Source organism: Camarhynchus parvulus, chromosome 2 (assembly GCF_901933205.1).
Source record: "Camarhynchus parvulus chromosome 2, STF_HiC, whole genome shotgun sequence".
NCBI classification, from domain to species: Eukaryota; Metazoa; Chordata; class Aves; order Passeriformes; family Thraupidae; genus Camarhynchus; species Camarhynchus parvulus.
Genome location: NC_044572.1, coordinates 6,838,361 through 6,865,876, shown reverse-complemented (window position 1 = coordinate 6,865,876; position 27,516 = coordinate 6,838,361). Strand labels below are relative to the sequence as shown.

The 27,516-nt window shown below is 38.0% G+C and overlaps 1 protein-coding gene across 7 annotated transcripts in view; it reads left to right on the top strand.

The window, feature by feature from the left end:
• Positions 1-27,516, top strand: part of KMT2C (lysine methyltransferase 2C) — a 189,118-nt gene that overhangs the window by 88,472 nt on the left and 73,130 nt on the right. For all 7 annotated transcript variants that reach the window (XM_030963992.1, XM_030964025.1, XM_030964040.1 and 4 more), the window contains 7 exons: positions 13,483-13,645; positions 14,315-14,486; positions 17,221-17,335; positions 18,127-18,299; positions 19,090-19,250; positions 21,689-21,802; positions 23,366-24,096. In XM_030963992.1, the coding sequence (XP_030819852.1) occupies positions 13,483-13,645; positions 14,315-14,486; positions 17,221-17,335; positions 18,127-18,299; positions 19,090-19,250; positions 21,689-21,802; positions 23,366-24,096 (1,629 nt within the window). The remainder of the gene's footprint in view (positions 1-13,482; positions 13,646-14,314; positions 14,487-17,220; positions 17,336-18,126; positions 18,300-19,089; positions 19,251-21,688; positions 21,803-23,365; positions 24,097-27,516) is intronic.

The following is a 27,516-nucleotide window of genomic DNA, read 5'->3' as shown; positions in this document are numbered from 1 at the left end:
TTTTTTTTTTCTTCTCCCCCCACTTCCCTTGATGTATTTCATAAGTGTTACTCTGAGCATTAAGGCAATGACATAGCAGTTCACTAACATTCCATTGCAGAATTTTAGAATCTGGCGGGGGGGAAGGGTTATGTGTTAAAACCAGAGAGAATCTGATTTCTGAAGAGCAAAGAAAACCCATTAAAGGAAAATCACACTGTCTCTCAAATCAAGAATGTACCTTCTTCCTTGGTAATGTGTCATTTTGCTGGTGGGACTGACCCATTTTGGGGCTTTGCTGTAGAAAATGAGAATGCAGATACTTGGGCCCTCTCTTTTTCCTGTCTTTCTGTGGTCAGCAACAATGGCATAGTCCTTCAAAGTCTACAAAAGAGAGAAAATGTCAGTGGAATGCCCCCAAAGTCTGAATGTGGAACAAGGAAATAAAATCTCGTTTTAAAATGTATGAAAAATATTATTAAATTTGTTTAAATTATTATACCATTAGTATTTTCAGCAAATAAGAAAACTGGAGCTCTGTATATATTTAAAAAGTCAGGAAACCATACCCATCTCTTAACCAGCATGCCAGCAGTAAGTTTATAAAAATTTACACAAGGAAGTGTGGCAGTACCACCAATCTCCTCACCTTTGTAGGTGTTTTAATGCAGCCCTCCTTTTCCTACCTTATTACCACCCCACTCATGGTTGCTTTTGATTTAAATATTTTATATTCAGTCTTTTCCATAGCTCATCTCGGGTTTTTTATTGTTGGTGTTCAAGGGTCTAATTTTGCCTTTTGTGTGATGGTTATATTTTTGAAAAAAGAGTAATCAGTCTTTTGGAGTTAATATTGGTTAGTTTCAGTCAAGGACAGGTCCTCATTATGCTTTGAGCATTATAGAAATAAAAAGGCCTCTTCAGCAGCTTTCTCCTTAATATATAGCACAGGAATAAAAAGAAAAAATACCTCAGTGGGACTAGTAGGTGTATTTGCTCAGCTGTAGCATTGTTTGCTTAGTGTTACACAACTGACTCTAATCTAGGTTTCACAGCAGTTTCCCTTTTATATAGTATTTTATTTAAGCATGTCTGTTAAATTTATCATGAATGTGAGTCACATGGGTTTTTTTGAATGAGTGCTTTACAGTCCAGACTCTTTAATGAAATTAGAATTATAAAGGGGTTCTGATTATTCCAGTCAAAAGAGTCTGAGATTTTTTTCCTGATTACTATAAATTATATTGTGGATTTTCATTTGGGATTTTCACCCATCCTCAAAAATATCTTATAAACATGCTTTAAAACTCAGGAGTACTCATATTAGTCTGTTGGCATCAGTTTGCTTTTAAGCAGTAGCCTAAAAACTACTTCTGAGCTTGGTGTACTCAGCAGCTCACAAAATCAAACCATTAGCAAAAAATAGTTTTGAACTCCCTGAAGATTTTGTTATTGACTTCCATTAGTGTAAGTTCTGTCCCAGAGTTGCAGATTGAGCATAAATATTGCAGACATCAGTATGAAGTAGTGCCATTAATGCAGGTGTCGTTGAGTGGTTTTTTAATAACATGGAGCAAATCAGGCATGAGAGAGGCATCTTAGGAATCCTCACAAATGTGGAGCAACTGCCCATCCTGTGCAAGTGCATCACCTCAGTGGGAAATACAGACATTAATTGCATTAGAGCTATTTTTCCTAATAGACCACTGTTGATAGTCATTTATTTATGTGAAAGAATTCATATTGTTTATTTTCATGTGTATACTTGTCCTTCCCATTCTGCAGCTCTGACCTGGGAATAAGGAGTAGGCAGACAATAGTAGGTCTGCTGCCAGTAATGAATGTGTAGGTGTTCCATGAGTCATAGTCATGATTAATTATAAGAATCCTATTAAATAACATTAATTGAAGAACTGATGAAGTGGCATGTTCTCAAAGCAGCACTTCACATGAGGTTTTTTTTACCAGTGTGATTTCAGTGATATTAATGGTTTCCCTCAAAGATGTCACTTTCCCCTTCAGTACATCAGTGAGGGAAAGTAGCTGTTATGAAATAAATAAATATTTATTTCTTGAAGCATCTAACTTGGGTAAAATGACTTGATACACTATATTGCAGTGTCATGGTCTCACTTCAGATACATGTATTCAAGCTGCAGTCTAGAAACTTTTTTATAAAACTGCAAGTGCTTCCACATATTGCCCTTCCCTTTGCACTTTTAAATTTATACTTTAGTATTTCCTTTCCGTTCAAAAATTTTCTTCAGTATGAAACTGCTGTGCAAAGAACTGGGAAGAATGACAGAATCTGTAGAATAAATAGTGAATCTGAATCTAAATACCCAGTCTAACCAAATATCCAAGCAAATATTGAGGGCTTTTTTCCTTTCAATTACTGCAGGTTGTTACAGAATCTTAGAATTTTTTTGTGTGGTATTTCCAGAGAGATGTGTTGACAAATTATGAACCTTTAAAAGCAAATAGAGAACTTTCAGAGAAATTACACAGGAAGACAGTTCAGTTGTTATTATTATTCTTTGAGCTTTGTGAGGCAAATGCTCATTTTCCAAAATATAAATGGATTTGATACGTTCAATAAGTAGGAGTTTCAGTTTTCTCAAATGTCACACCAGGTGAGGTTTTTTAATGAGAGTAACTTGAAATAGATGGCAAATCATTGGGAAAACTGTTACCATTACACATCCATCACAGCAGAATGTGCCTTGGGCACCTCCAGAATCTTTGCTTCCTGTCAGACATAGAATCTGTGATGGATAAATCCCCCAGAAAAGGTCGGCCCTGGCAGCATTGCTCGCTTGTCTGGGAAGCTGAAAGGTCAGGATGTGCAGGATTCTGCTTGGACTGGAAGCTGAGCATCTCACTAACCTGTGGCTGGACTTTCACTCCTAATTTTATGTGATCATCTTGTGTGTGGTGCTTCTGGAAGTTCATTTCTGTAGGTGAGTGCTCTGTTACAGTCTTAAACACCAGTGAGTGTTTTTCAGCTTTTTCTGAACTCTTTTAATTGAAATAAATCAATTTTGTGGTAAACCATCTCTTGCCTTATGGGTGTTTTAAGTAAAATACTCATCCTAGTACTGTGACAGAATTGTTATCTTAGCACTGTCTCAGCATTAGGATGTCATCTGATGCTGAGATTTCTATGCCATCAGATAAAATTGGTTTTAGAAAACAGTGCAATCATCTTGATTGTTTTAACCATCTGAACAGCTCTCTAATACTACTGGACTGCTGACATGAATTAGCTGAGCAGCCTGTGTCTCTTGAGGAGTTTATTTGTAGATGATGATGATGATGATGATTAAGCCCAGGAACCTCAGTGAAGCAGACTCTCCGCTGTGTCAGCGTGGGGACAGTCTGTGTTTAGGGCTTGTGACCTTCCAGCCTGGTCTGTGTGGGAAATGCCCTGTCCAGAGCATAACACAGACTCCACAATAGAGCTCTCAGAATCTCTGGCTGCCTCCTGCTCTCTCTCTCCAGGCACCACATCTTTTGTTGACCCAAATTGTTTCCCCTTCACTAGCTCTGATGTATTATTCATGTTATTTCAATGTGGTTTTACTTTTGATAAAGGAATGGGATTTCACCATTTGACTGTAAACATGGTGAGAAAAAGCTTTTAGGACATTATTCCAGCCCTAGTTTAGCTGTAACCAGCTGAAATATAAATATCAAAACCTCCTTGTCCTGTCATTAGAGATTAAGGAAAAGCATTATGAAGAAGTAGGACTGTGCTTGGTTTGACTTTGTGCCACAAATGAAACAGAAGCTTCATTTAATTGTTTGTACCTTTGCATGTAACAAAAAATTAAAACACACAGAATCTTGTAGTGGAGAAAAATGAGTTTATTGTTAAAGAGACCAAGTAGGAATTGGTGCTGGAACAGAAGAAAATAGGTACATTTACTAAGGGAATCTGTGACATGTAAAGCATAACACTAATCTCTGGCAGTTCTTTTCCATTTGATGGCACTAACATTTCTATAATTAAGAGCAATGGAATTATTTAGAGGAAAACTGTGTTATAAACCATTCTTTTTTTAATTGAACAGCTGTAATTTCTACCAATGGAGCAAACTATATTATAAGAAAATGATTATTAGTTTAAAATGCAAAGTTAAATGAATGCAAAATTAACAAACAGATGGTGAAGAATTATTGTGCTTTATTTTACTCCTGGGTAAAAGGGCTCATGCAGGATTGTAAAAATGTCATCACACTTCGTAAACCTGAAAGCAAACAGAATTTGCAGTTGTGCACATCTGTTTTGGGACACTGCTAGAGGGTTAGAAGAATCAATGTTGTTTTCAAATAAGGGTATTCATCAAAAGGATATCATTTACTTAACAGTTATGGCTTCTGCTAAGCATCAGACTTAATGTTCTGTGGAATTCATTACAAAATTTGGCAGCTTTTTTCTTCACAAGCTACTGAGGCAGCATTCTGCAAAACTGAAACAAACAGCCCCTTCATACCCTCACCTCCCTGAAGCCCAGTTGAATGACCTGCTTCAATGTTTGACCGGTAATTTTAGGGTTTTAAATTCTAGGTCAAGATGTTGCACTTCACAATGCTTGCCCAAGGAATACCAGTGAAGGAACAGGATGGAAAGACATGGGCTTACTTATTTATTTCAGTGGCTAGTGAGTTAAATCTATTATATAATGTAATATTATATATATAATATATATTATATTATATAAATATTATATAACATGGTTTGGAATACCATGTCTTGGGAGAAGCAATGGGACAAACACGTATAAGTGACTAATTTAGTCAAATTATAAAAAAAAGCTAAAAGCCCTAGCCAGATAAAACATGTCAAGTTTTTATTAGGGAAGAAATGATACTAATGTTCAAGCTGGTAGTTTCCAAGTATGCCACCTAATTGCTTTGTTTGAGCTCAATTTACAGAAATTAGTGGACTGAAGATGTAGGATTTTGTTTACGATGACTTTGTGCCATTTGGAGAGTGCAATTTAGGAACAGCCAAGGAAATAGGAATTATGAACAATAAGGTACTGATTGCAGTCAGTGGGGAAGGAATACTAAGGAGGTGCTCACTAATGAGGAAGGTATTAAAGGCAGGAAATTCTTGCATTTTTTATGTCTCTACATAATCCAGAGTTTCTGTCACTCCATCCCTTCTATTACCTTGTAAATTATTTGTATCATTGAGTGTATATAGTGACTTTGGCTGACATTAACTTAATATTAAATTGGGGTAATGTATCTTCAAAATCTTTCTTAAAAGAGTGCATTATTAAGACAATAAAATGAAAACACAAAGTAAGGCTGTGTCAGAAGACAGGTTGTCTGCACACAATTAACATCCTTTGCACATAGTTTGTGTCCTTTGCACACAATTAATGTCTTTTGTGCCTTGGCCTGATTATACATCTTTAATTGTATGATCACATGCAGAACAGTTTGTGCCTAGTTCAGTCCATAGGATGGACATTGCTGTCTTAGTATAAACCTCTTAAATATTCAATTTTTAAAAATTATTGTTTAGTGTGTAGGTATGTAGACTATGCAGATACTGATGAGAAGAAAGATTTCCTCATTTCTGCATGATTTTTTCAATAATGTTTTTACTATACTGAACATGTGAATAACTTGTCTGTAATTTTTTTTTTAAATAGCAGATTTATATGGCCTTGTTATGTGTCTTAGGCTATGTTTTCCCCTAGAGAAGTTGAATTTATTTATATCTACTAATTTGGATAGCAAATTGAAGGAGTTTCAAAAATACTCAGACTTCGTTAAAAAGGTTGCACTGATATTGCAGTTCTTCATTCTGGTGCAGTTGTGAGTGCACAATCTATGTAGAAATTAAGGCTGAATTTTTACAGGGCAAAGAAAACTCCAGGCTTTTAACAATAAGATTAAGAACTAAAAAAAAAACCTAAGAAAAATTTTACTTAGTAAAAGTAAGTGATACCCACCCAGTATCATCAAGGAGCTTCATGGAAGAGATGGAACTACAACTCTTTTGCAGGCCATTGCTCTGTTGCCATAACTAAGTGCTTTTCTTCTCCCACAAGCCATCCACAACCTTTTCCAAGATTTCCTTTTTTTCTCTCTGTAAATTAAGCTCAGTCTCACAGGTAACAGCTTTCTTTAAGTCAGTGACTCCTCTTAAAAGATCTTTTTTATGCACAAAATACACGTTTGATCTGTAATGCTCCTTTTGTTTTAGTGCGCACGCGTGTGCATGTCTGCCCATTCCTTTATCTGTGTCTCCATGTCTTGTGTTGCCTTGTATTTGTCTGCCTGTATCATTTCCTTTTGTCAGGGAGAAAAGGAAAAGGCAGACCTCCTAAACTGCAGGTTTAAAGCCTTTGTGGCTGCATAAGAGCACTGCTATTTGAGCTGGCTGGGTGATAGTGATACAGCACTAGGTGTCAGAGAACAGTGTACTTTTCCTCCTTCTAATCTTCATCCAGTTTCAGTTGTCTCAGACTTCTGACTTTTTGTTCAGGTTGATATTTTTAGCCACTTCCATTCTTCATCTCTCCTTAACATTTCTCATCTCTTCTGCCTAGGTTCTTTTTGAGATCTGTCCCATCACCATTTCCTGAGTCTTACACCTGAGTTCCCTTAAGGTCTTTATCCAATTTGAGTGCCCAGGTTTGATTAATTGGCCCTTCCAATGTTATCCCTCCTCCTCCTCAGCTTCCATCTCCATCCATGGTTTCTCGTCCCAGTCTCATCAGATTCTTTCACACAGTGAATCCCTTTTGTCTCTTTGCTCCTTGTCCATCTGCCTGTTGTGTGCTGGATACTCCTGTTCCCCAGATGATTGAGTGACAGTAGTATCAGGATCCTTAGGGATGTCTTCTTTCCATTCCAGTGGCTTTTTGTGCTTAGGCATGGAGTATTTATTACAGACCTCCTCCCTCTAATCCTTGTCAGACTGAAGGAACCTTTGCAGGAGGTACATGATGTCCAGTCAGTGCTGGAAATTGGAGAGGATCAGTTATCATCAATGAGAGTAGGTTTTTCTGTGATTTTTCACTGGCAAACTTGTGGAAGTGTTTCACATTTAAAAAAAACAAAACAAAGGAGATAGTTTTCTCAAGCTTGGTCACATCTGGATAGATCTGCAGGGAAAAGGCAGAAGTTGCATCCCCCATTCTAAAACTCATGACAAATTGCAAGTCCCATGAATGAGGTTGTTTTTAAGATGAACAAAATGTTTTTGTTAATGACTTTCCTGTTGTCAGAAATAGCTGGAAAGTTTTGTCTAAGTGTTCTAATAACATCTAAGAGAATTTAGAGATGTGTTGTGAGAAGTTTACCCCAGCTCTTTATTGTTCAGAAAACTTGCAAAAATAGAAGAGGATTTATATGAAAGTATTTTTCAACAGTCTCCATTAACATCCCTTCTTTAATAGTGCTATGCTGACACAAACTTTGATGTGGACTTGGCTGTGATACCAGTAGAGAACTTGTGTCAACATAGGACAGCTCAAGACACTCATCTAAATTTTGACTTCCCTGTGGATGTGCCTACCTGTGAGCTCTGTTCCAATTCCAGCTGCAGGCAGTGGAGATCTGGCCAGTGTTGTCAGTGGAGCCTGAAAATGGTAACCCAGTGATTGGCCAGCTGAATGGCCATGAAGTAAATTCCATACAATGACTGAACCTTATTAAATATAATGAAGTTTGGATGCCCTCATCAAGCCTTGTGTCCTTTGGAAGCACAGTGTGACAGTGTGAGCAGTAAATTCTCGTTTTACTTTAAATGCCTTTATAAATGTATTCATGACATAACCTATAGAATGGTTGAGCTACTTCAGAATCCCTATATGTGATTTAGGAGTTTAGGAGCTGTGCTGGTTTGACAGAAAGTTGACTTCATCCCAGTATGTTCTGCAATGACCAGTAACAGATGCGTAGAGATGATCATTAAACAACAAGCATGTAGCAATGTTTCCCTCAATTATTTTTTCTCAAGCCTCCAACAATTTGTGGCTCAGCCCATGCTCTGCCAACACAAAGAAATGTCTACACGCACTTCTTAAGATCTTCTGAGCATGAATCAAATGAAACTGGCACAATAGTCTGTTTTCTGAGCCTGCCAAAAAGCAGCCTCAAACCAAAGCTGATGATTTTTGTTCTTGCCTTGTTTGTCCTGGAGTTGCTGATGCTGAAGCCTAATAACCACAGTTTAAATTACATTAAACATTATTGACCTTCTTGTTGTTGATAGTCTAACCAAACAACAGGCTCATGTGTGCTCTTCTGCCATGGTGGGTATTAGATGGGAATTAAGGGAGTAGCTGGTTGATAGCTGTGGAAAAGCTTAGCCTCACTCAAAACATTTACATTATCCTAACTCTTGCAGAAAACGAGGAGGTGATTAAAAAAAAGCCCCTTTTTCTTCATGAAAGTGTGAAAAAAGCAGCAAAGGCAGAGCCTGTGAGGGAGATCATATCCATGCAGTTATTCTGCTAGCTTATGTAATGATGAGTAAAACACAGCTCTAAGGCACCCAAACCCTTCAGTGGAGCTTCTGAATAAACACGGTTTGGGAACATTTCAGGTTATATGAGGAAGAATTTGTGTGCAATAAAGTTTGTATGTTTTCTCCTACCTATTTCAGGTTTCAAATAAAAAATGATATCTTACTCAGCAAACTTGATTCTTCCAAGTTTTTAACCTATTCACCACTGTTACAAAAAACACTCCTCCAAAACTTGAATGCTTTTTTTCTCTGAATTCTTAAATGCCTTAATAGCAACACAGTTTATTTAATGTACTTTTTAATGAAGGTGAAAAAGAGAGGCAACTGGTGTGAATGAGAAACAGAGTAGTGACTTTTAGAGAGCCTGAAATTTCCACACTTAAAGGGACTTTGCTTTCTGCCTTGATTGCATGTGGTGAGTCACTGTGTTAAGGTTTGAGGAAGAGGAGTAACTGATCTCTGATTGACTTGCTTGTTATAAATTGAAGTAATTTCCAAATTTGTGACATGAGTCATATAAAATTAAAAAGCTAGAAGGTAATTTCCAGTACTCCTGGAAAGGTGTTCTGTTTAGTACTTGTAATCAGTAGTTCAGTCGAAAGCCATTAATTGGTTTTATGTTGCCATTTTACTGCATTGTGCTCCTTAGTGCTTTATGGTACTTAAACCAGTGTATTTGACATGAGAGGTGCTAATGGTCATTAGTGTCTGCAAGCAATATAAAACTCTTTCTAGATGATGGAGAAACCAATGAAGATTATCAGAACCACCAGAGAACATTTTTCATTAATCACTGTTCATATAAAAATTTCTTCATGCTCTCATTAATGACAGGTTGTTAAGGTCCAGTTCTCTTCAGTCACAGGTTTGTGTGACAGCATTTCCCTATGGCTAAACTGTTTGAAATTTGCTCTTACAGGTAATACATTAAATTGTTTAACCAAGGACAGATGGCTTGTGTGTATTTTTGATACACTATCATAAAATTAAAAGTTCTTATTGTTCTCATAGGTTGTGTCATCTGATCTTTTTTAAAGAAAAAGTTAATAATCAGTGAAAAACTTGTCATTTGCTTAAGAACATTTTGCAATTCACAGTACTAACATTGAGGTTTAGGACACTAACCAAGTTGCAAAGTACTTACTCAAAAACTGTATTTTAGCCTTTCTTTAATATCTGCCTTCTAAGGGTTGTTACTTGTCTGGTTGCAAAGACAGTAATACTATAAAGTAATTCTGAGAGCAATAAAATGATAAAACATGACCTCTGATTAGTTCTTGGCACTATCTGGATAAACTCTTATATTGTCTAACAGGCATCTTCTTATAATTTGAACTTGCACAGGATTTTGGAGTACTCTAAAGTATGGAGCAGCAGGGAGGTTAGAAATACCTAAACAAAAAGCTGCCGCTCTTGTCACCATTTTCCACTTTGGCCATCTGTTTCCAGTAAAGCCAGTAGGATTTGGGACATCAGCTGAGCTGAACAAGGCAGAATTAACATTTTTGTTCAGCTGGTTTTGGTGCAATTACGGTTGTAGCAAGGAGGTTTTTGAGTTTTTGTCTTCTTGGAAATCTTCTGTGTGGTTTCTGCCACTCATTTCATGGAGGATGCTCTCCCATAGAGCTAGAATACAGAGGTGATTAATCAGGTTTTGTTTTCTCTTGGTTCACTTAATTCTTCCCCTTCCACTGTATTTGTACAACAATGTCATATTTGAGCCAGTGGGATTAGTAAATAAAGGGAATTTTTAAATCAAATTTTAAAGATGGCATAGCTTTTGCTTTTAAATACCAGTTTCTTTTCTGTCTGGAAGAGCAGATGTAAAAATAAAAAGGTAAAAATTATCAAGTAGAAAGAGGAGTGGATAGCTTTACATGATGGAAATCACAGTAGTAAGAAGTAGCACAAGTAGGGATGGACTCAGAGCTTTCTTGCAATGGACAAGTGCACAAGGAATTTGCTGAAAGGAACAGTTGGTAACCACTGAAGGACTTCCTGAGTAGGAAAATAGTCTGCTAGCTCTTCTTTAGTTTATTTCCTTGAGTGTACTATGAATAAGTAATAAACTGTCTCTCCAGCTTTCAGACACCTTGTAAAGTTGGGGTTTTTTTCCCGTAGAAAAGGAATGTAAAATTATTTGATCCATAAACAAAACAGTGTTTGCCTTGCCTTGACAGATTACCATTTTCCAATAGCTGCCCTTCAAATTCAGCTTCCACCCCCTTCCCATAACACCTTATTTTGTGCTCATACTAATGAAACGGGAGACTCCAGCCTGTCCCTGGCTCTGGGACTGTCCTCATCCGGGCATGCATCTCATGGGCAGCATGATTTACTGCTTCATTCCATCTCCTGCTGTCATGGTGCCATATTTTAGCAGTAGTAAAGCAGTATTTGTTACTGATTTTATTTAGCAGAGCTTTTAATATTTTTGTTTAATTTAATACATTTCTGCTGTTCTTTTGGGGTCATAGCATGGGGCCTGGCTTCAGAGGAGTGTTGGCTTCTAGTGCTGGAAAAGTAACTCTTCTCACCAACATCTGCTGCCAAAAAAATCCCTTTGGGCATTAGTTTCTTCAGACTGCTTTATCTCTCTTACAAATTCAGCAAATGTTGATATTCTGTGCTTTTTATTTGCTTCAGATGATACATACCACATTGTTTTCAAAGTGTGTTTCACTTATCTGCCAAATGCTTTTCATTGCCAGTGCAGTTTAGCAGATGGGTTTGAAGGGTTCAATTACATGTAACTTGGGCTTCCATTTTCCTTCCAGCATCTTTATGTGGTTCCTTAAACCACCATCAACATTTTTCAAGGTTTTTTAGTAATCCTGTAGTTTCCTAATTTTCAATAATTTCTTCATTTATTCATAGAACATTTGGGAAAAGTTACATTCCGATTTTGTAGTTGCTACGTACCATGGTCGATTGGTGGTTTTGAAAAACAGATGTGGTATTTAAAAATGCCATTTATATTGCTATTTTATTCCATTATCCCCATCTTTTAATAAATGTTGGATTATTTAAGTGCTTACAGTTCTTTCATAATTTTCTTTTCCTGGTGAAATAGCTACTAGAGGTCAATGATGGGATCCAGCAAAGTCATGTTGAATACTTCTTTGAGGGGTACATTTTGGACACTAGCTACTCCCAAGTTCCCCGTTTCTATTTTTTTCTCTACTGAGTAAAATCTTTGGAAAATGTGTGGCCTGTAAGAGTTGTGTCTTAGCTAAACCTGGTCCATCTCCATAGGTTTTCAGAACCTCAAGGACTAAACAGGGCAGTGGTTGTGTGTGGCTCAGAGTGGAGCTGCAGTTCTTGAAGTTGGAGGCTTTGGGCTCTATTTTCATGGGTTTACATCTAAGTTCAGGATTTACCTTGTGCAGCATCCTCACCAAGTGCTCACTGAGGGTATCATTTCCTAAAAGGAGTTTCTTGCAGGTTTTTGGTTTTGTTGGCAGTCCATAAATGTAATTACCATTGCTGTTGCCTTGCTCTCCTTCAAGAGCTCCATGTTATTATTTGCTTATCTTGTTCCCTCTCCTCTGCATTTCAGCTGGTAAAGTACCAGGATGCACCTTACCTGCACATCAGCAGGTGTTAGACGTGGGTAGGGGTGAGATGTCCTGCAGATCACAGGACAGACTAAGCATTGTAGCCCACAAACTTGGCAGTAGTTCTCCTTGGTGATCCCCTTTCATTTCTTTGCCAGAACATTTTCTCTCTTTACACTGCAGTTCTATTTAGCATACACTAATATTTTTTCTGTCTCTTGTCCATGAGTTGTGGTGCTGGCAGATATTTTTCTGAAGATGTTAATTTCATCTGGTTTTAAAGAATATCAAGGTAGCTGTTGACACAGCTTTGTGATTTGTATTTTCATAGGGCTGGTTTTGATATCTGTGGACTTGTAGTAGCACTATTTCATGCCTAATTTCATGCCAGGCTTTGAAACAGAGAAGAATTATGGGAATAAATATTGTCTGTATTCTAAGAATTAAGCAGATGCAGTACATAACTTTTCTTTGATTTGGTTTATGTTTGTATTTGGATGTTACTTGACACTTCAGCTAGTAATCAAACACACCAGTGTTAGTGTTGTATTTTTATTGTGAAAAATGAGAGTCCCTGAACTCAGTTGTTGCTGTGTATTATGTATGCCTTCCTGTGAGCTGCTGACCTGTTTTTTCTTAAGATTACTCAAAATCTTATGGTGCTGTGCCTTAAAAATTATTGTTGCCTTGGTGAAAAAGTGCAAAAGGATGTTACAGTGCTTCAGGGACTGTAATGACTCTGAGAAGGAAAAAAGACTTATTAACTGAATCAGAAAGGTGTGGGTGATTTTTTACAAGCAGACTGATAGACTCTGCTCTCTCTTGACTGGAGAACTGGAGGATCGTTGCGTAGTTCTTTCTGAGAAATTATTTCTCTGGTGTCTAATAATAATTGTGCTTATTTATGACTTCTCAAAGTTTGGTGGTGATATTTGTGTAGTCTTGAAAGGCAAGATGAGAAGAAAATGCAAGATTATGTAATGCATTATCATCCCAGAGAGAATTGTGTAATGCCAGTAAGATTTTTGGGAGAACATCATACTTGAGTTCCATTTGCATTTCTGATTACAGTGTCTGTGGTTTTACATTACAGCTTACAGAGCCATGTGGTTTTTAGTCATAACCTATTGACAGCATGGTGTCATCTGCCTTTATTTTCAGAATAAGTCTCCAAGCCCCATTACTGAAGGCATAGCTCAAGTTAGATAACATAGAATGAAAATGCTTTTCTGTGACAAGAAGAACCTTAATTGTCAGAGTGTGTTTGGAGCTCACTGTGTTTGGGAGTGCCACTGAAAGACAACACTACCCACTAGTTTCCTTCTCAGTATTCACTACCTCCTACTGGCCAGGGTGTTAATTTGCTAAATGAATGGGGGGGGAACAGATCTGGCTAAAAAATGACAAGAAAAAGAAATTTTTAAATGACTTGTTCTGTTTGTTTTTCAGCGATGTGCATTTTGTAAGCACCTTGGAGCCACTATCAAATGCTGTGAAGAGAAATGTACCCAGATGTACCATTACCCCTGTGCTGCTGGAGCAGGCACATTTCAGGATTTCAGTAATTTGTCCCTCCTTTGTCCAGACCACATTGATCAGGCTCCTGAAAGATGTAAGTACACAGTGTTCAAATGGCACAATTAGTACCAAGTTTTATAAAAATTTCACTGTCATAGGATCAGCTGAAGAATGCATTTGTTTACATGCACTGTCACAGTTCACATACCCAAGAATTCATGTGTGTTCAGGGATAGAAAAGATGTGAGTTCATATTCTTCTGTTTTTAAAAAACAGCAATCCTGCACAGCAAAGTGTTTTTCTTTTAATGATAGAACAAGGAAGAGGTTTACTGGTAAGGCTTGTCTTCTGTTAGGTTTTAGTTCAGTTGATAGACTTGCTTGTCTTAACTCAAGTTAGAGCAACCTTCTGGCAAACATTTCAGCTAAATAATAGATATAGGTCTGTTAGATTTAGGTCTCTTTATTTTGTACTTGTTCCACAGAGGAGTTGGTTCCAAAGCTCTCAGCTTTATCTCAAGGAGAATAAAACTGTTTCTTTTATAAGACTTCATTAAGGTTTAAAATGAATTTAGTTTTGTTATGAGAAGATTAGTTGAGAAAATTGAATTAAAGTAGTAGCTATTAAATATATTAATTAAATTTGAATTTCATAAGAATGGTCAAGTTTTGTATGCATAAGAACTACTAAGTAATTTTTTGGGTTCATTGAATTGTTCATAATTTTGAACAAAATAGTAATTGAAAAAAATATTTCTTTTTAGCAAAGGAAGAAGCAAATTGTGCAGTGTGCGACAGCCCTGGAGACCTCTTAGATCAACTTTTTTGTACTACCTGTGGCCAGCACTACCATGGGATGTGCCTGGACATTCAAGTCACACCTTTAAAAAGAGCAGGTTGGCAGTGTCCTGATTGCAAAGTGTGCCAGAACTGCAAGTAAGTGAGACTTACAGGACATGGAGGAGGATGGTGTGAGATTTATGTGCTCTGGTTTTGAAATGCATATTTCATTAAATGTTTGGGGTATTTTTCAAAAAAGTGTGGTTTATTTCCCCATCTTTTCTGTTGTATTAAGTAGCTGAGCAAACCCTTGTATTGGAAGCTTTGCTCTAGAAGAGCTGAGCTGAAAGTCCTGTGTGTTTTACCCCTAGAGTTACCTTTGTCATGGCAGGTTCTGGAAAGCAGCAAAACATTCTGATTTTTTTCCTCCTTTTATATACAGGAGGATTTTTCTCAAACTTACCAAATAAATATTTTTACTGTAGTGCCTTCACAGTCTAAGAACCTGTGCTTTTACTCAGCTGACAGTTCAGTTGTGCCTGTACCTGCACTCTGGGCAGGACTCTTGCATTAGGCTCTCTCATTTGATGTCTTTGAGAGGCAGATAAAGAATCATTATGAAAACAAAACCGTTGCTTAGTTGAGCAGAGAAACAAAGTGATGTGAGTGGCTCTTACTGAGTAGTTGCACCAGACACAAAGACAATGAAACTTAGTTGCTGTGGCACTGTAAGGGTTCACTTAGAAAATCCTGACTGCTTGTGGGCTTGTTCTCTTATAACTTAATCTGATGGGCACTGCAGGATTCTTTTGCTTGCTTGTTTTTTTTTTTAAGGACTTACTGAAAAAGAAATGAGTTTTGTTCAGCTCCAGTCACATCAGCTGGGACAGTATGAAGGAAAAAACCCACTCTGCTACTGCTTCATGTGTCTGATCAGTCAATGCTTTCCTGTTTTCCAAGCAGAACACTTGGTATTTGCTAGCATTCACTCAACCCACTTCAAAAAAAGGGTGTTCCCTGATCATTCACAGCAGATAGCGAATCTCAGCAATGAAGCTAGAATAGAAAAGAATGTTCTAAAAAGTATCCCTGAAAATGCTGTATTGTAATTACAGCATCTGCTAACAAATCTCTTTAGTGGAAGAGCGGAGAAAATGTGGTATGTTCACAGCCAGTCCATGGGACCACATGGGTTCTGAGGGAACTGGTGGATGCAGTGGCTAAGCCACCATCCATCATATTTGAGAAGTTTTGGCAGTCAGGTGAAGTTCCCACTGACTGGAAAAGGAGAAACATAGACCCAGTTTTTACAAAGAGAAATAAGGAAGATCTGGGGAACCACAGGCCAGTCAATCTCAACAGCCTGCCTACCAGGGTCATGGAGCAGATCCTCCTGGAAACTGTGCTGAGACACCTTGGGACATAAGGAGGTGATGGTGACAGACACCATGACTTCACTGAGGGCAGACAGTGCCTGCTATGATGGGCCTACAGAGTTTGTGGAGGAAGAGCAACTGATGTCACCTACCTGGACTTGTGCAAAGTGTTCAGCACTGTCCAACACACTGTCCTTGCCTCTGAACTGGACAGAAATGGATTTGACAGATGGAGCACCCCATGGATTCAAGAGTTGGGGTCAAGAACTGGAGACCAGTGATGAGTGTTGTTCTTCAGGGGTTGGAACTGGGGCAGGTGCTGTTATAAACATCTTTGTTACGACGTGGGCAGTGGGGTCAAGGGCACCCTCAGCAGGTTTGCCACTGACACCAAGCTGTGTGGGACAGTTGATGCTGAAGAGAAGGGACCCCATCCAGAGGGACCTGGGCAGGCTGGAGAGGTGGGGCTGTGTGTCCCTCATGAACTTCAACAGAGCCAAGTGCAACCTTGTGCACCCAGACTGGGGCAATTCCAAGCACGAATCCAGGCTGGGCAGAGGGGCACTCAGAACACAGAAACCAGGGATGCCTCACCCTGGAAGTGTTCAAGGCCAGGCTGGATGAGCTTTGAGCAGCCTGGTCTAGTGGGAGATGTCACTGCCCATGGAACTGGATGGACTTTAGAGTCCCTTCCAACTCAAACCATTATTTGATTCTATAATTACTTGATGTGGTATGGCAGTTCTTCACCATTATTGGAAGAACAGCATTTTAAGCATATCTTCATGCAAAGAGAGGGCTTTTTAAAACACCAGGTCTCGCAGGTAATGAAGTAGTATCCAGCATGTATAATGCCATGTACTGCAAGGCTTTATCTAGGCAGATCTTGTTGCATGTTTACTTACTGCATTAATTTATTTAAACGAAGGCAGAACACAATGCCTTTAGGTATTACCAAACTATTTGTCTTGTTCTCAGCAAATTTATTTTATCACTGGAATCTGTGGTGGAGCTCTGTAATACATCATTGTAGAAAAATTGAAATCTCTTCCTTTAATGTTTGTTTTGCTCTTGCAGTCATATTGTCTGACATTGTAGGAGCTCCAATAGTCAGACTTGATGGCTCCTTTTTTCCTTTGCAAAATTTACAGTCAGACTGCAGAAACAAGTACAACTGGATGTTTTCTTCAGGAAGAAATAAAATGTATATTGCAGATTTTGAACTGATTTCAGTACAGAAAGGCCATCAAGTATATCTACACATGTGTAAGTGAAAGTGGGCCAGTATCTGGTATTCAGAATGATTGCACAGGCTCAGCTCTTGGTGAATAAAGATAGTTGTATGCACTTGTATTTAAAAATTAATTTGAAGGCATTGTCTCTGGAGATGTTTGTAAGTAGTGTTTGTATATTTTTATGTGCACACCTGTGTCTTCCTGTTTAGACTTTTCTTGAAACAGATATTTTGTTGGTGCTTATTGAAGTTATTTTTGATCACTTGTTACTTTCCTTAGACACTCTGGGGAAGACAACAAGATGCTGGTGTGTGATACATGTGACAAAGGCTACCACACTTTCTGTCTACAGCCAGTTATGGATGCTGTACCAACAAATGGTTGGAAATGTAAAGTAAGTGGAAAGGTTTCAGAGTAACTCCTGGTCATTTATAAGAGCCCAGACTTTGTTATCCACACTATGCTGTTCCAGGTGTATTGTGGATTGCTGTTGCTATGTAATGTAATTTGTAATTTCTGAAGGAATCCCACTTGGATGTAAATCCTGTGGCTCTACAGCTGCTCTGTGGGGGGAGCTGTCAGTGCTGTGGCTGAAGCAGCCTATGTAGGACAGTAAATCAGCTCCATAGGGAAAAGAGAAGTGTAGGATCCAGGTGCAGTGGATAATCTGCAGTTAATAACAGCTGCTCTTGTGATACAATGGGAACAAAAATGTAAACTCAAAGCTATATAGGAGTGTATATAATCCATACTTGAAGTCTCTTGATATTCAACTCCTCCTTACTTACCAAAACAGTTCTGCAGCTTGTGGGTTCCTTTGCATTTGAGGAAGGCAGGATGAATTTGTTGTTTTATCAGTAACTTGTAAGTAATTGCAGTGGGAAGTCCTTGTATATGAGATGAATGTAATGTTACATCAGTTTGTGGCAGTCATAAGGTAGTTGAGAGTAGTAATAAAAAGTTTGATCTCATAAGAAATACTCCTTTCAAGTCAGGAGTAGTGTCAGGAAACTTATTGCTATTGTGCAGGTTATTCATGCTCTGCTATCAGATCTTGGATAACTTTTTGTGTTATCAAGGACAAAAGTTATTAAATTTAATTCAAAACAGGAAAATGTCAGTTAATGGCAGTTCTATCACATTGTGAAATATCATAATTAACTACTAAATTCTTGTGATCTCTAGAACTGTAGAGTATGTGCTGAATGTGGCACACGAACAAGTTGTCAGTGGCACCATAATTGTTTGGTATGTGACAGTTGTTACCAGCAGCAAGACAACTTATCTTGTCCTTTCTGTGAAAAACTGTGCCTCCAAGACTTCCAGAAAGATATGTTGCATTGTCACATGTGCAAAAGGTAAGCATCCAGCTTTTGTTAATTTGTACTAAAGTGCATAAAGCTTATGATGAGCAGTGTGGCGCGGATGGGTTTCTGGGTGTTTGATGTACAGTGCCACAGGATCTTGGGCAGCTCCTTGATCCTTCATCCCTAAATACAATGAACAATAGCAGGCAGCTTTATTTGAATTAAGTATTAATTAATTCATTAAATATGAATTAAGTATTAATTGGCAGTTACTTGAGGGTACCTGGCAGTTACTTGTTGCAAGCTGCTGCTGCCTATTGAATTTAACCTATTTTGTGAGGAAACAGGCTGAAAAAGTCATTGTCCTAAAGTTTAAAGACTCTTGTTTGCAGTGATCTGGGTTGGTTTTTTTTTTTTTTTTTTAATTTTCAAGTTTATGTTTTCTGTTTAATTTTATGTCTTTTACTATTTCAGTAATTAAAAAACCCTAAAAATACAGTATTTGGAACATTTTAAGAATGTAAGCTATGTTTCTTATTCAATAATATTGTGTCTCACTGTGCAGCATCATGATGATGCTCTACATCTTGTGGAGTCTGATGGGCTTTATTAGGGACAATTTAGGTCTTCATGTTTAAGTTTGTTCATTGTTTGACATGCTGACATACCATGCTTATTCCTCTAAAGCTCTCCATAATCAAGCATTAGTTGAAAATCTCTATTTCCCATAGGAAATGGGAAATAGTGCTATTTTTAATGGATTTTTACTATGATGCTTTATATTTTCATTACTAAAATCACAGTCATGATAAATTAAATCACAATAAATTAATCTCCCCAGATGGATTCACATAGATTGTGACAGATCTCCAGGTAGTGAATTGGAGTCTCAGTTGAAAGACTACATCTGCACTCTTTGTAGACAAGGAGAAGGGGATCAGACTCAGTCATGTGATGTAATGAACACTTCTGAACTCATTCCTGAACCTGACAGTATAACAGGTAATCAAACTTAAACTTCACAGTTCCAAAATGCTAACATCAGATGTAGTATCTGTAGTCTCACCAAGTCTTTTTGTGAACCAGCCACGCAAATTCTACTCTGTGACAGTAGAGAATTTCATCCCTTCTCTATCTAACAGCAGCTGCTCAAACAGTCCATGGGTGGTTTCTCTTTCTGGCTTCAGGATCCTGGGTACAAACATGGGCTGGTGAGCTCCATAATTGTGACTCTCAACATTCCAGCTCCAGCCTCTCAGCCTGTAGCTGTAAACTTCACTGATTTATTTTGGATGTGGTACATTCATAAATGTATTCATTTGACAGCCTGGCTGTTTCACTCATTTGTGTCTGGTAGATATTTTTGGAGACATTCAGTTCTTCTGTTTCTCTCTAGCTGCTGGTCAGTCTCACAGGGCTTGTTCTCCTCACTTTATCCAGGAAGGACAGAGCAGTGGGAGCTGGACTGTGTTCAAAGGACAGGTGTTTATTTAACTAGACAGCTTTTATTTGGTGTCCTTTTTCAAAGCAATGTATGATCAATCATCTTGTTTCTGAGACATTCTTGTCTAAGTGGACAAATCAAGCAGAAGGTGGAAAGTTGTAGAGAAGTGTAAAGTATGTTTTAAAAAATAAGTCAGTAACAGTAAGGAAGCACAGGGAGAACTTGAATCTGCTGATCTGAGCCCAGTGGGTCATCCACAAGAGCTGTGTTACAAACTCAAAACTAAATGGTTTTGTGTATTTCACACCATGTGCTCTCTTGGGCAGCACCTACACTCATCCAGGCCGAATTTCCCTGGAGAAGCACAGCTGTGGTTAAATTCAGAAGCAAATTAAATGTAACAGATAAACTGCACAGCCACTGCCATGTGCAGTTTTTGGGCTTGCAGCAGTGCTTATGCACTGATTTTCTATTATCCATAAGTATCTGTGGTTTTGAAAGCCTGGTAAATTTTGGCAGGAAAGGGGAAGTGTTTGGCTACAACAAAACTCTAATGTTTGTGTTCAAACTGATGTTTTGTGTGAACAAGTCATCCCTTTGATGTCAGCCTGTACATTACCTTTTGTGAGCAGTAAAGACATGATGGAAAAGGTGCTCCTGGAGGAAGGGCAGTGACAGGAGGGAAATGTCTGTAAATGAGTTCACTCTGTCAGTGAACACAGCCACCAGGTTAGGAACAGTGACCACTTCAGCCTCTGCAGATCATTTCCCTTCTGAAAGCATAGGAGAGGCTGTGGACTCCCAGGCAGTGTTCTTAGAGCATTTTGAAGATGTCCAAAACAGAACATACACTGGCACAACTCCCAGTCTCCTACAAAAACCCTTTTTCAGTAGGTAGCAGGTTAATCTGAAGGAAGGCTGAAGTTTTAAGCAATGCTTCTGTTAGGATTTCTAGCTAGTACAAAAGTTGACAAGCATGCTCTTGTCCCCAAGGAAGAACAGGGCTGTCATCTCACCTGCTAGGAGTAATCTGGAGCTATTACATCAGTAGAGCTATGCAGGGTTTTATACCCAGGAGAGCACTTCTGTACTTTAAAATCAGATTTGGGGCCAATCTAAATTATCATTTCCTCAGAGTTAAAATATCACTTTAAAGTTCACAGTCTGAGAGCAGCTTTTAGGGTGCTAAAAGTAGTATCACCTAATAGTTGAGGGCTTTTGCAACTTAAAAAAGACTGTCTTGATGCAGAAAGCTATGTTTGTTTCCTTTTTTTTGTGCTAACATCCATGGAGGATTAGTTCTCTTCAAGTTAATGCTTGCTATATACTTTGTTTTCCATACTTCATCTAGTGCATTTTAATGAATTTCCTTAACTGAGAGAGCTTTTACACAAGGGAAAAAATAAATCAATCCTGTTTCTGTGCTCTATAATGATCCTGTCAGCCAAAAAAAAAAACCACTCAGTAGTGTCTTTTCCATGCAAAGATTAAGATATCTTAGTTCTAAAGTGGCAAAATTCAGTTTTCATGTTGTTGAATACATAAGATGAAAATCAGTCTTGCCAGTGCTGATGGTAGATGGAACTTTATATCTATGCCATAATCCACTGTAGTATTTGTATACGAATTTGAAGCCTTCATGCTGCCAGCTCTGTTGAACTTTATAAACTTGGAATTTAAGAAAATTCTTTCTTGTATTGCTCAGGCTGTGCAGAAGTCTGTGACTGTGTGCATATTTTCACTGTTAGGTGTATATAATTGCCTTGCAGACATCTGAAAGCTTCAGTGTTAATGAGTAAAATATTCTTAATTTTTAAGGAGTACTGTGTAGTCTCCTTAACCTTCTCACTGACCTGACTTGTCCTAAATCCTGTCATCATTAAATATCAGTCTCTCTGTAGCCAAAAGGTCAAACAGTGACAGCAGTTGCTGATGCCAAAGTAGAATAAGTAGAATAAACACAGCAATTTTAATAACTGCTTTGCTTCTCCTTAAGCTTGTACAAATGAAATGGAAATGGAAAGTGCTGGAGAGGATATGGCATTTCAGGAACAACCCATTACAGGTGATGGCCTTGATCAGGAACCAGCTGTTGGGTGTGCCACAGAAGGTAAGAAAGAGTTTTGCACTCTGAGAAAATATCAGTTCAGAGCCCTTCAGAACCAGAACCTTCTTCCAGTCACTAAGGTTTGCAGTGCTTTATAAAAGCAAAAGGAAAAGTACCTAGAAAGCAGTAGGAGACACATTGCAACAGTTCTATCTGAGCTCTCAAGCAAGAGTATTAACTTCTTTGCTAGATGAAAGAAGTGTTTTACTGAAGGGGCAGAGAGTCTTCAGAATATTTGTATGGCTTTCATTTGTTTGTTTTACTTTTTTGTTGGGACTGGCTTTTTCCAAGCTGGAAAAATAGTTGAATGCTTTGTATGCTGGAAGTTTATTGTAAAACCCAGTGACTTGTTGCTATTCAAATACTGTCACTCACACTTTCTCTTATGGTTGTAACTCCACAGGCATCCTTGGTTAAGGATTTTATGGGTTTTTTTTCCCTTTGTAAGTAAAATATGATCTTTGACAGGGTTGCAGCAGCTGATCATTTCTGTTTTGGGAGAAACTGCATCTTACCAAATGAACAGGGAGGAGCAGCTAAAGAAGGGTCAAATCCACTAGATGTGTTAGTGACCAATATCAAGAGTAAAGAACTTGCCAGGATGTCCCATTCAGTCCCATTCAGATGTTAGAGAATGGCTGCTGTAAGGGGATACAAGAAACTTGTATTTAAAGACAAAGTAGAAAAACCCCAACTTTTCAGATCAGCTGTGATCACTCAGTTGTGCATCACAGTGGTAAAAGGGCCATGACTTAAACTGTGAAGAAATATTCAGAATAAAATGCTGTCTATGAACTTACTGGCTGAGGAAGTTGTAGCAGTGTGAGTTTAAGAAGAGTGCAAGTGTAATTGAAATAAATGGCCTGTTAGAGAATCAGGGCAGACCAAAGGAAGGTGTGAGAAGCCAAATTCAGAGCAAAGAATGTGGTTCTTTATGTAGAGTGGAACAAAAACTCTGGAACTCCTTGATGAAGAAAGTTATGGATGAAATGTTCTTGATTTGGTTCAAGGGAGGGCTAGATAAATATTTTTGAAAGAAATTCATAATATATTTGTAACTTAAATTAAACCAGCAGCAGCTGTTTTCATTTCACTTGATTTCCTAAAGTCTGAAAGAGTTTTAGGAGGAAAATGTTTTTTATTTTTACTTGTCCTGTTCTTCTTAGCTTTTTGGAAATGTTGGGACAGTAGCTTAAAAGACATTAATTTATTATAGCATGCATCTTCAATACACAGAAATTAAAAAGAAGAAATTCATTTTGGCTGCCTACCTGGAAAAGTGTGTTCAGTTCCTCCAAAATTAATCTTGGGTCTATTTTCTTTTAATTTACTCTGTTGTGTTTTTAGGGAAGAAAAATAATGAACTAAAAATACAGACTACTGTAAAAATAGGTACAAAGAAAGATGTTAGTGAAGTATATTTTAAGCTACATATTGAATTCACTGAAGTAAAGTGATACGTGTTGGCCTGCATGATGTGTACCAAGTATACTTGTTGATCAGAACGCCAGAAGTTTTTTTTCTTTTTTCACAGTGAGCCTTTAATGTGGTTGTACTTAATTACAGGCATATCACCAGGAGAAAAGACCACACAACTGGAAGCAGAAGTCTCTGTTGAAATCAATTCAGCTGAAATGGAAATATCTCCTAAAAAGACACCAGCATCTGGTGACAGTCAGAGTGAGAAAATGATGGAAGTGGTAGAAGGTGTTCAAGCTGTAGCCCAGCAGGAGTTGGACAAACAAGCTGAAGAGACACAGCTGCCTCAGGGTAGTGGGGAGGTATCAGAAGTGTCCACAGCAGACTCTCGGTCTCTGTGCTCAGTACCTGAGACCATGACTGTGACACCAGAAATTCTGGAGACTGAAAGAAAAGGAGATATTTCTGTCCCCACAGAACAACAACTGGAAATAATAAAAGTGCAGAAAGATGAAAAGGAAGAAATCCATGAGAAATCAGAAGCACCAGCTCTTCTAGAAGTAGAAACTACTGCTTCACATGGAGGTGTTGCAAATAGTTCACCAGTCAGAGACAAACCCATAAAACCACCAGCTGAGACTTGCCCCTCGCTTCCCCCATCACTTAATCTAAACAAGACAAACATGTCTTCCTCACCAGATGTTTCTCTAGACTTGCATTCTGCACGAGATGTGCAGCACAGTCGGCCCCCAGTGCTGCCCCCAGCTGCTGGGAGTGCTCTCCCAGCCACCTACATATCAGTCACTCCAAAAATCGGCATGGGCAAACCGGCCATCACCAAACGCAAGTTTTCCCCTGGGAGACCCAGATCCAGACAGGTAAGCACATGTGCTGTTCCATTTTGTGTTTATTAAATTGCAGTATAACTCATCAACTTCATCTGTTTCTTATAAAATGCATTGATTCTCCTGAGTGTGTAGTTTATTTCTTCAAGGAATTAATGTTCTGGTAAATAAGGAAAAAGTCATTGTAAAGCTTCTCTGGTGAGAATTTAAGTTTCTTTTGGCTCATGGTTAAAGCAGACTAGAAGAAAATTTGTTGTGTTTTTCATCTGCTACACACGCAGATAGACATAATGCTGTGCTATTTAAATAACCTTTTAGTATTTTTCATATATGCATTTATTTTGGCTGGTACTTTCAAAGTGTGTTAAAACTTCTTAAACTGGCTTTAGAGAAGAACCTTCTACAGCTCTGTGTCCCTTACTCTGCCAGAGATTTTCTTGATCGACGTTTTTAATGGTGTGGTAAATAATTCTGTGGTTTTGTTACAGTAGGAAATACCATGCAAGAGCTGTCTTGTACAAATCATTGTGGTTTGACTAGGATTAAATTTGATAAGTGAAAAGAATCCTCAAGTCTGTCACTTTCTGCAATGTCTTTCTCTGTTCGTGTTGCGTTCCAGGGAAAATGGTTTATCAATCCAGGGCATTCATTCCTTGTTGATGAAATTCTATACAAAAAGTGTGTCAGTGTGACAAGTTAGTGTTTCATCTTCTCATCACAATTTATTTTTAGTCTTTGGGACTTCCAGGTTGATGGTTTTGTGCTTTTCTGTACTTAGTGTTAACAAAGCTTTTTTATATATTGCGCAATTCTTTCAGTTTTTACATGTCATCTAAGGATTCAAAATTTTTGCTTCCTAAGGTATGAGAGAGTGTTCTGGAAAGTTTTTCTGCTGTTTCCCCTGAGTTTAGGAGATCTGTGCTTGTTGTGCTGCAGTTAGGTTTTCCTGGGTCACTGTACAATCAGGTGTATATGTCATATTTGCAGAAATATGTTAATGCCTTAAACAAATTTCAGTACTCTGAAGTTCCTACTCTGGGCTTTTGATGAAGGACTGAAAGCTGTTGAATGATGTGCTGTAGAGTATGAAAAAAGGAGATTTTTAAATGTCCAGTTACAGGCAGGTGGGGTTTTTTTTGAGCAAGATGTAATTGGACAAATCCACAATGTGGAAGGCATGTATTTAAATCACTTTGGATTGCAGACAGAAATAGGTTTAGGTTTATTTTGTGGGGGTTTTAAATTATTCTTTCTGCTGAAAACATTATTTTTTTAAAAGAATGTGTGCTTTTCCAAATGGAGAGTTGTACATGGGAGCAGAAGCAGAATCCCAGAGTGGCTCAGATTGGAAGGGATCACAGTGGGCCATCTGGTCCAGCCTCCCTGCTCAAGCAGGGTCATCCCAGAGCACATGGCACAGGATTGCATCCAGCCAGTTTGCTTTCCTGTTACATGGGGATTCTCTGGGATAGTGTTGGAAGAACACTGTGTTAAATGGTGTTGTATTTATTCTGTATATCTGAATTGAACACAATTGAAATAGTTATTTTTGCCATGCCACTGTGTACTAGAAAGCATAAGATTAAGTCAGTAAATGGAAGGCATTACAAATTCTGGCTCTGAAACAGTTGTAGGTGAAGAGTTGAGAGCATTCTGTAGAATAATTTTGAATAAAAAGCAATAAACTTCTGCCGGTTTTGTAAATTCCATAAATATTATTTTAGTATTATTACAGAGTGTGTTCCTTGAGAAGTACTTTGTTCAGAGATATTTAATTTTCATCATGAAGATGTTGGTGATGACTCTTCCACAATGCACTGAATATCTGTTGGTGTTTTAAGAGATTGTTTTAAATGAGATTTAAGAAGGCAGAGCACTATGATGGGTTTGGATGTGTGCTCTCTTGGATGGGATGAGTTTTTTGCTGTCTTCACTTATATGGTATCACTAACTATGTTGTTGTAAAAGGTAGATGTTGGAAAAGAAGAGAAAAAAAAAAGCTTTTTCAAGGATCAGTTGTTGTTACGGTTTCTGTGCTTGGTGCTTGGTTGGTTTTTTGGTTTTTGTTTTTTTTTTTTAATGAGGAGAGCTGTATTTTCAAGTGATTAAAGTTTGTTCACAACCCTAAAATTACATTAAATATTAAATTGCAAATCCAGCTTTGTGCATTTGCAATTGCAGTAGGATTCATAAAGCGTTAAGCAGCTAAACACAGTCAGTGGTAATTTAGTGAGATCTCCTGACCCTTGCTGACACTGGGTTTCCTTTTGTTATAATTTACTTGCAGCTGTGTTGTTCAATTTTGAGGACTCAAGAATATGATGGAGAATTAGAACTTCCTGTTTCTGTCACAGTACATAATTATTGCTGGGGTTCTGATGTAAATGAACTGAATAGAACTTTCTCTTCAGTGTTGTGTGGTAATAGGCATTAATTAAAAGCCAAAAATATAATTAATGCATCTCTTTGATGTAATTCATTTGTTCGTGGTATTGTGGAAATGTGTGTTTTTAATTAAGTTTATCTGACCAAGAATTCAAATTTTTCTGATCTACAATAAAACTTGGATTGAATTTTCAATTTAATTCTTAACAATATGGTTCATGAATCATATACAAATCATTTTGTTTTGCAAGACTGAATATTTCATATTCAGATTTAATATTCTTTTCGCTTTTTAATCTTTTGAATATATTTAATCACTAGAAAAGTTATCTTCCTAAAAGGAGAACAATTTTGTACCTCCAAACTAAGAGTAGGCAATTTTAGTTGTTAAGTATTTTCAGCATGTTTAAGATCTTGAATTTTGACACTGTGAGCATGTGAATTTTGACACTGTGAGCCTCTTTACAGATTGATGTAAAGATTGCTTCTTTGATAAATAGATTTTCTTCGTGTTGCTATACAGATTTTCTTTGTGTTGTCACTTTATAAGAACAGTTACCTACTATGCATTATGAATTTTAGAAGTAATGAGGAAACTAATTAAAATTCAGTGAAACTTTGAATTTTGCCTGCTAAAATTGACTGTTACTTTATATTAAAACTAGGGTTGGAATAGTTGAGGCAAATCTCCTGTGCCACAGACCTGCTGATGTAGTTGCCTACAAATTTCCTTTTTTCCCCCCCATTTCTGACATGATGTCCCTGTTATGTCAGGAATGTTCTGTCCTTGTGCCCTGGCTGTGAACAGGGACTTATCCATCTTTAGGTCTGAAGGTGAGAAGGTTTCTGCCCAGCACTGTTCCCCTGTCAAAGGGTGATGAACCTCTTGATCTTCTGAGTTGTCTGCATGATGACCACCTATCTGCAGTCAAGGAAAAAACTGGGATAGCAAAATCTTCCAGTCCAGGGTGTTGATTGCAGCACACTGAGTGGAACCCTTGAGCAGCTGCTGTCAGGAGCTGTTCCTCTGGAGCGGGTTTTGGAAGCCCCTTGGCAGAGGGGAGGCTT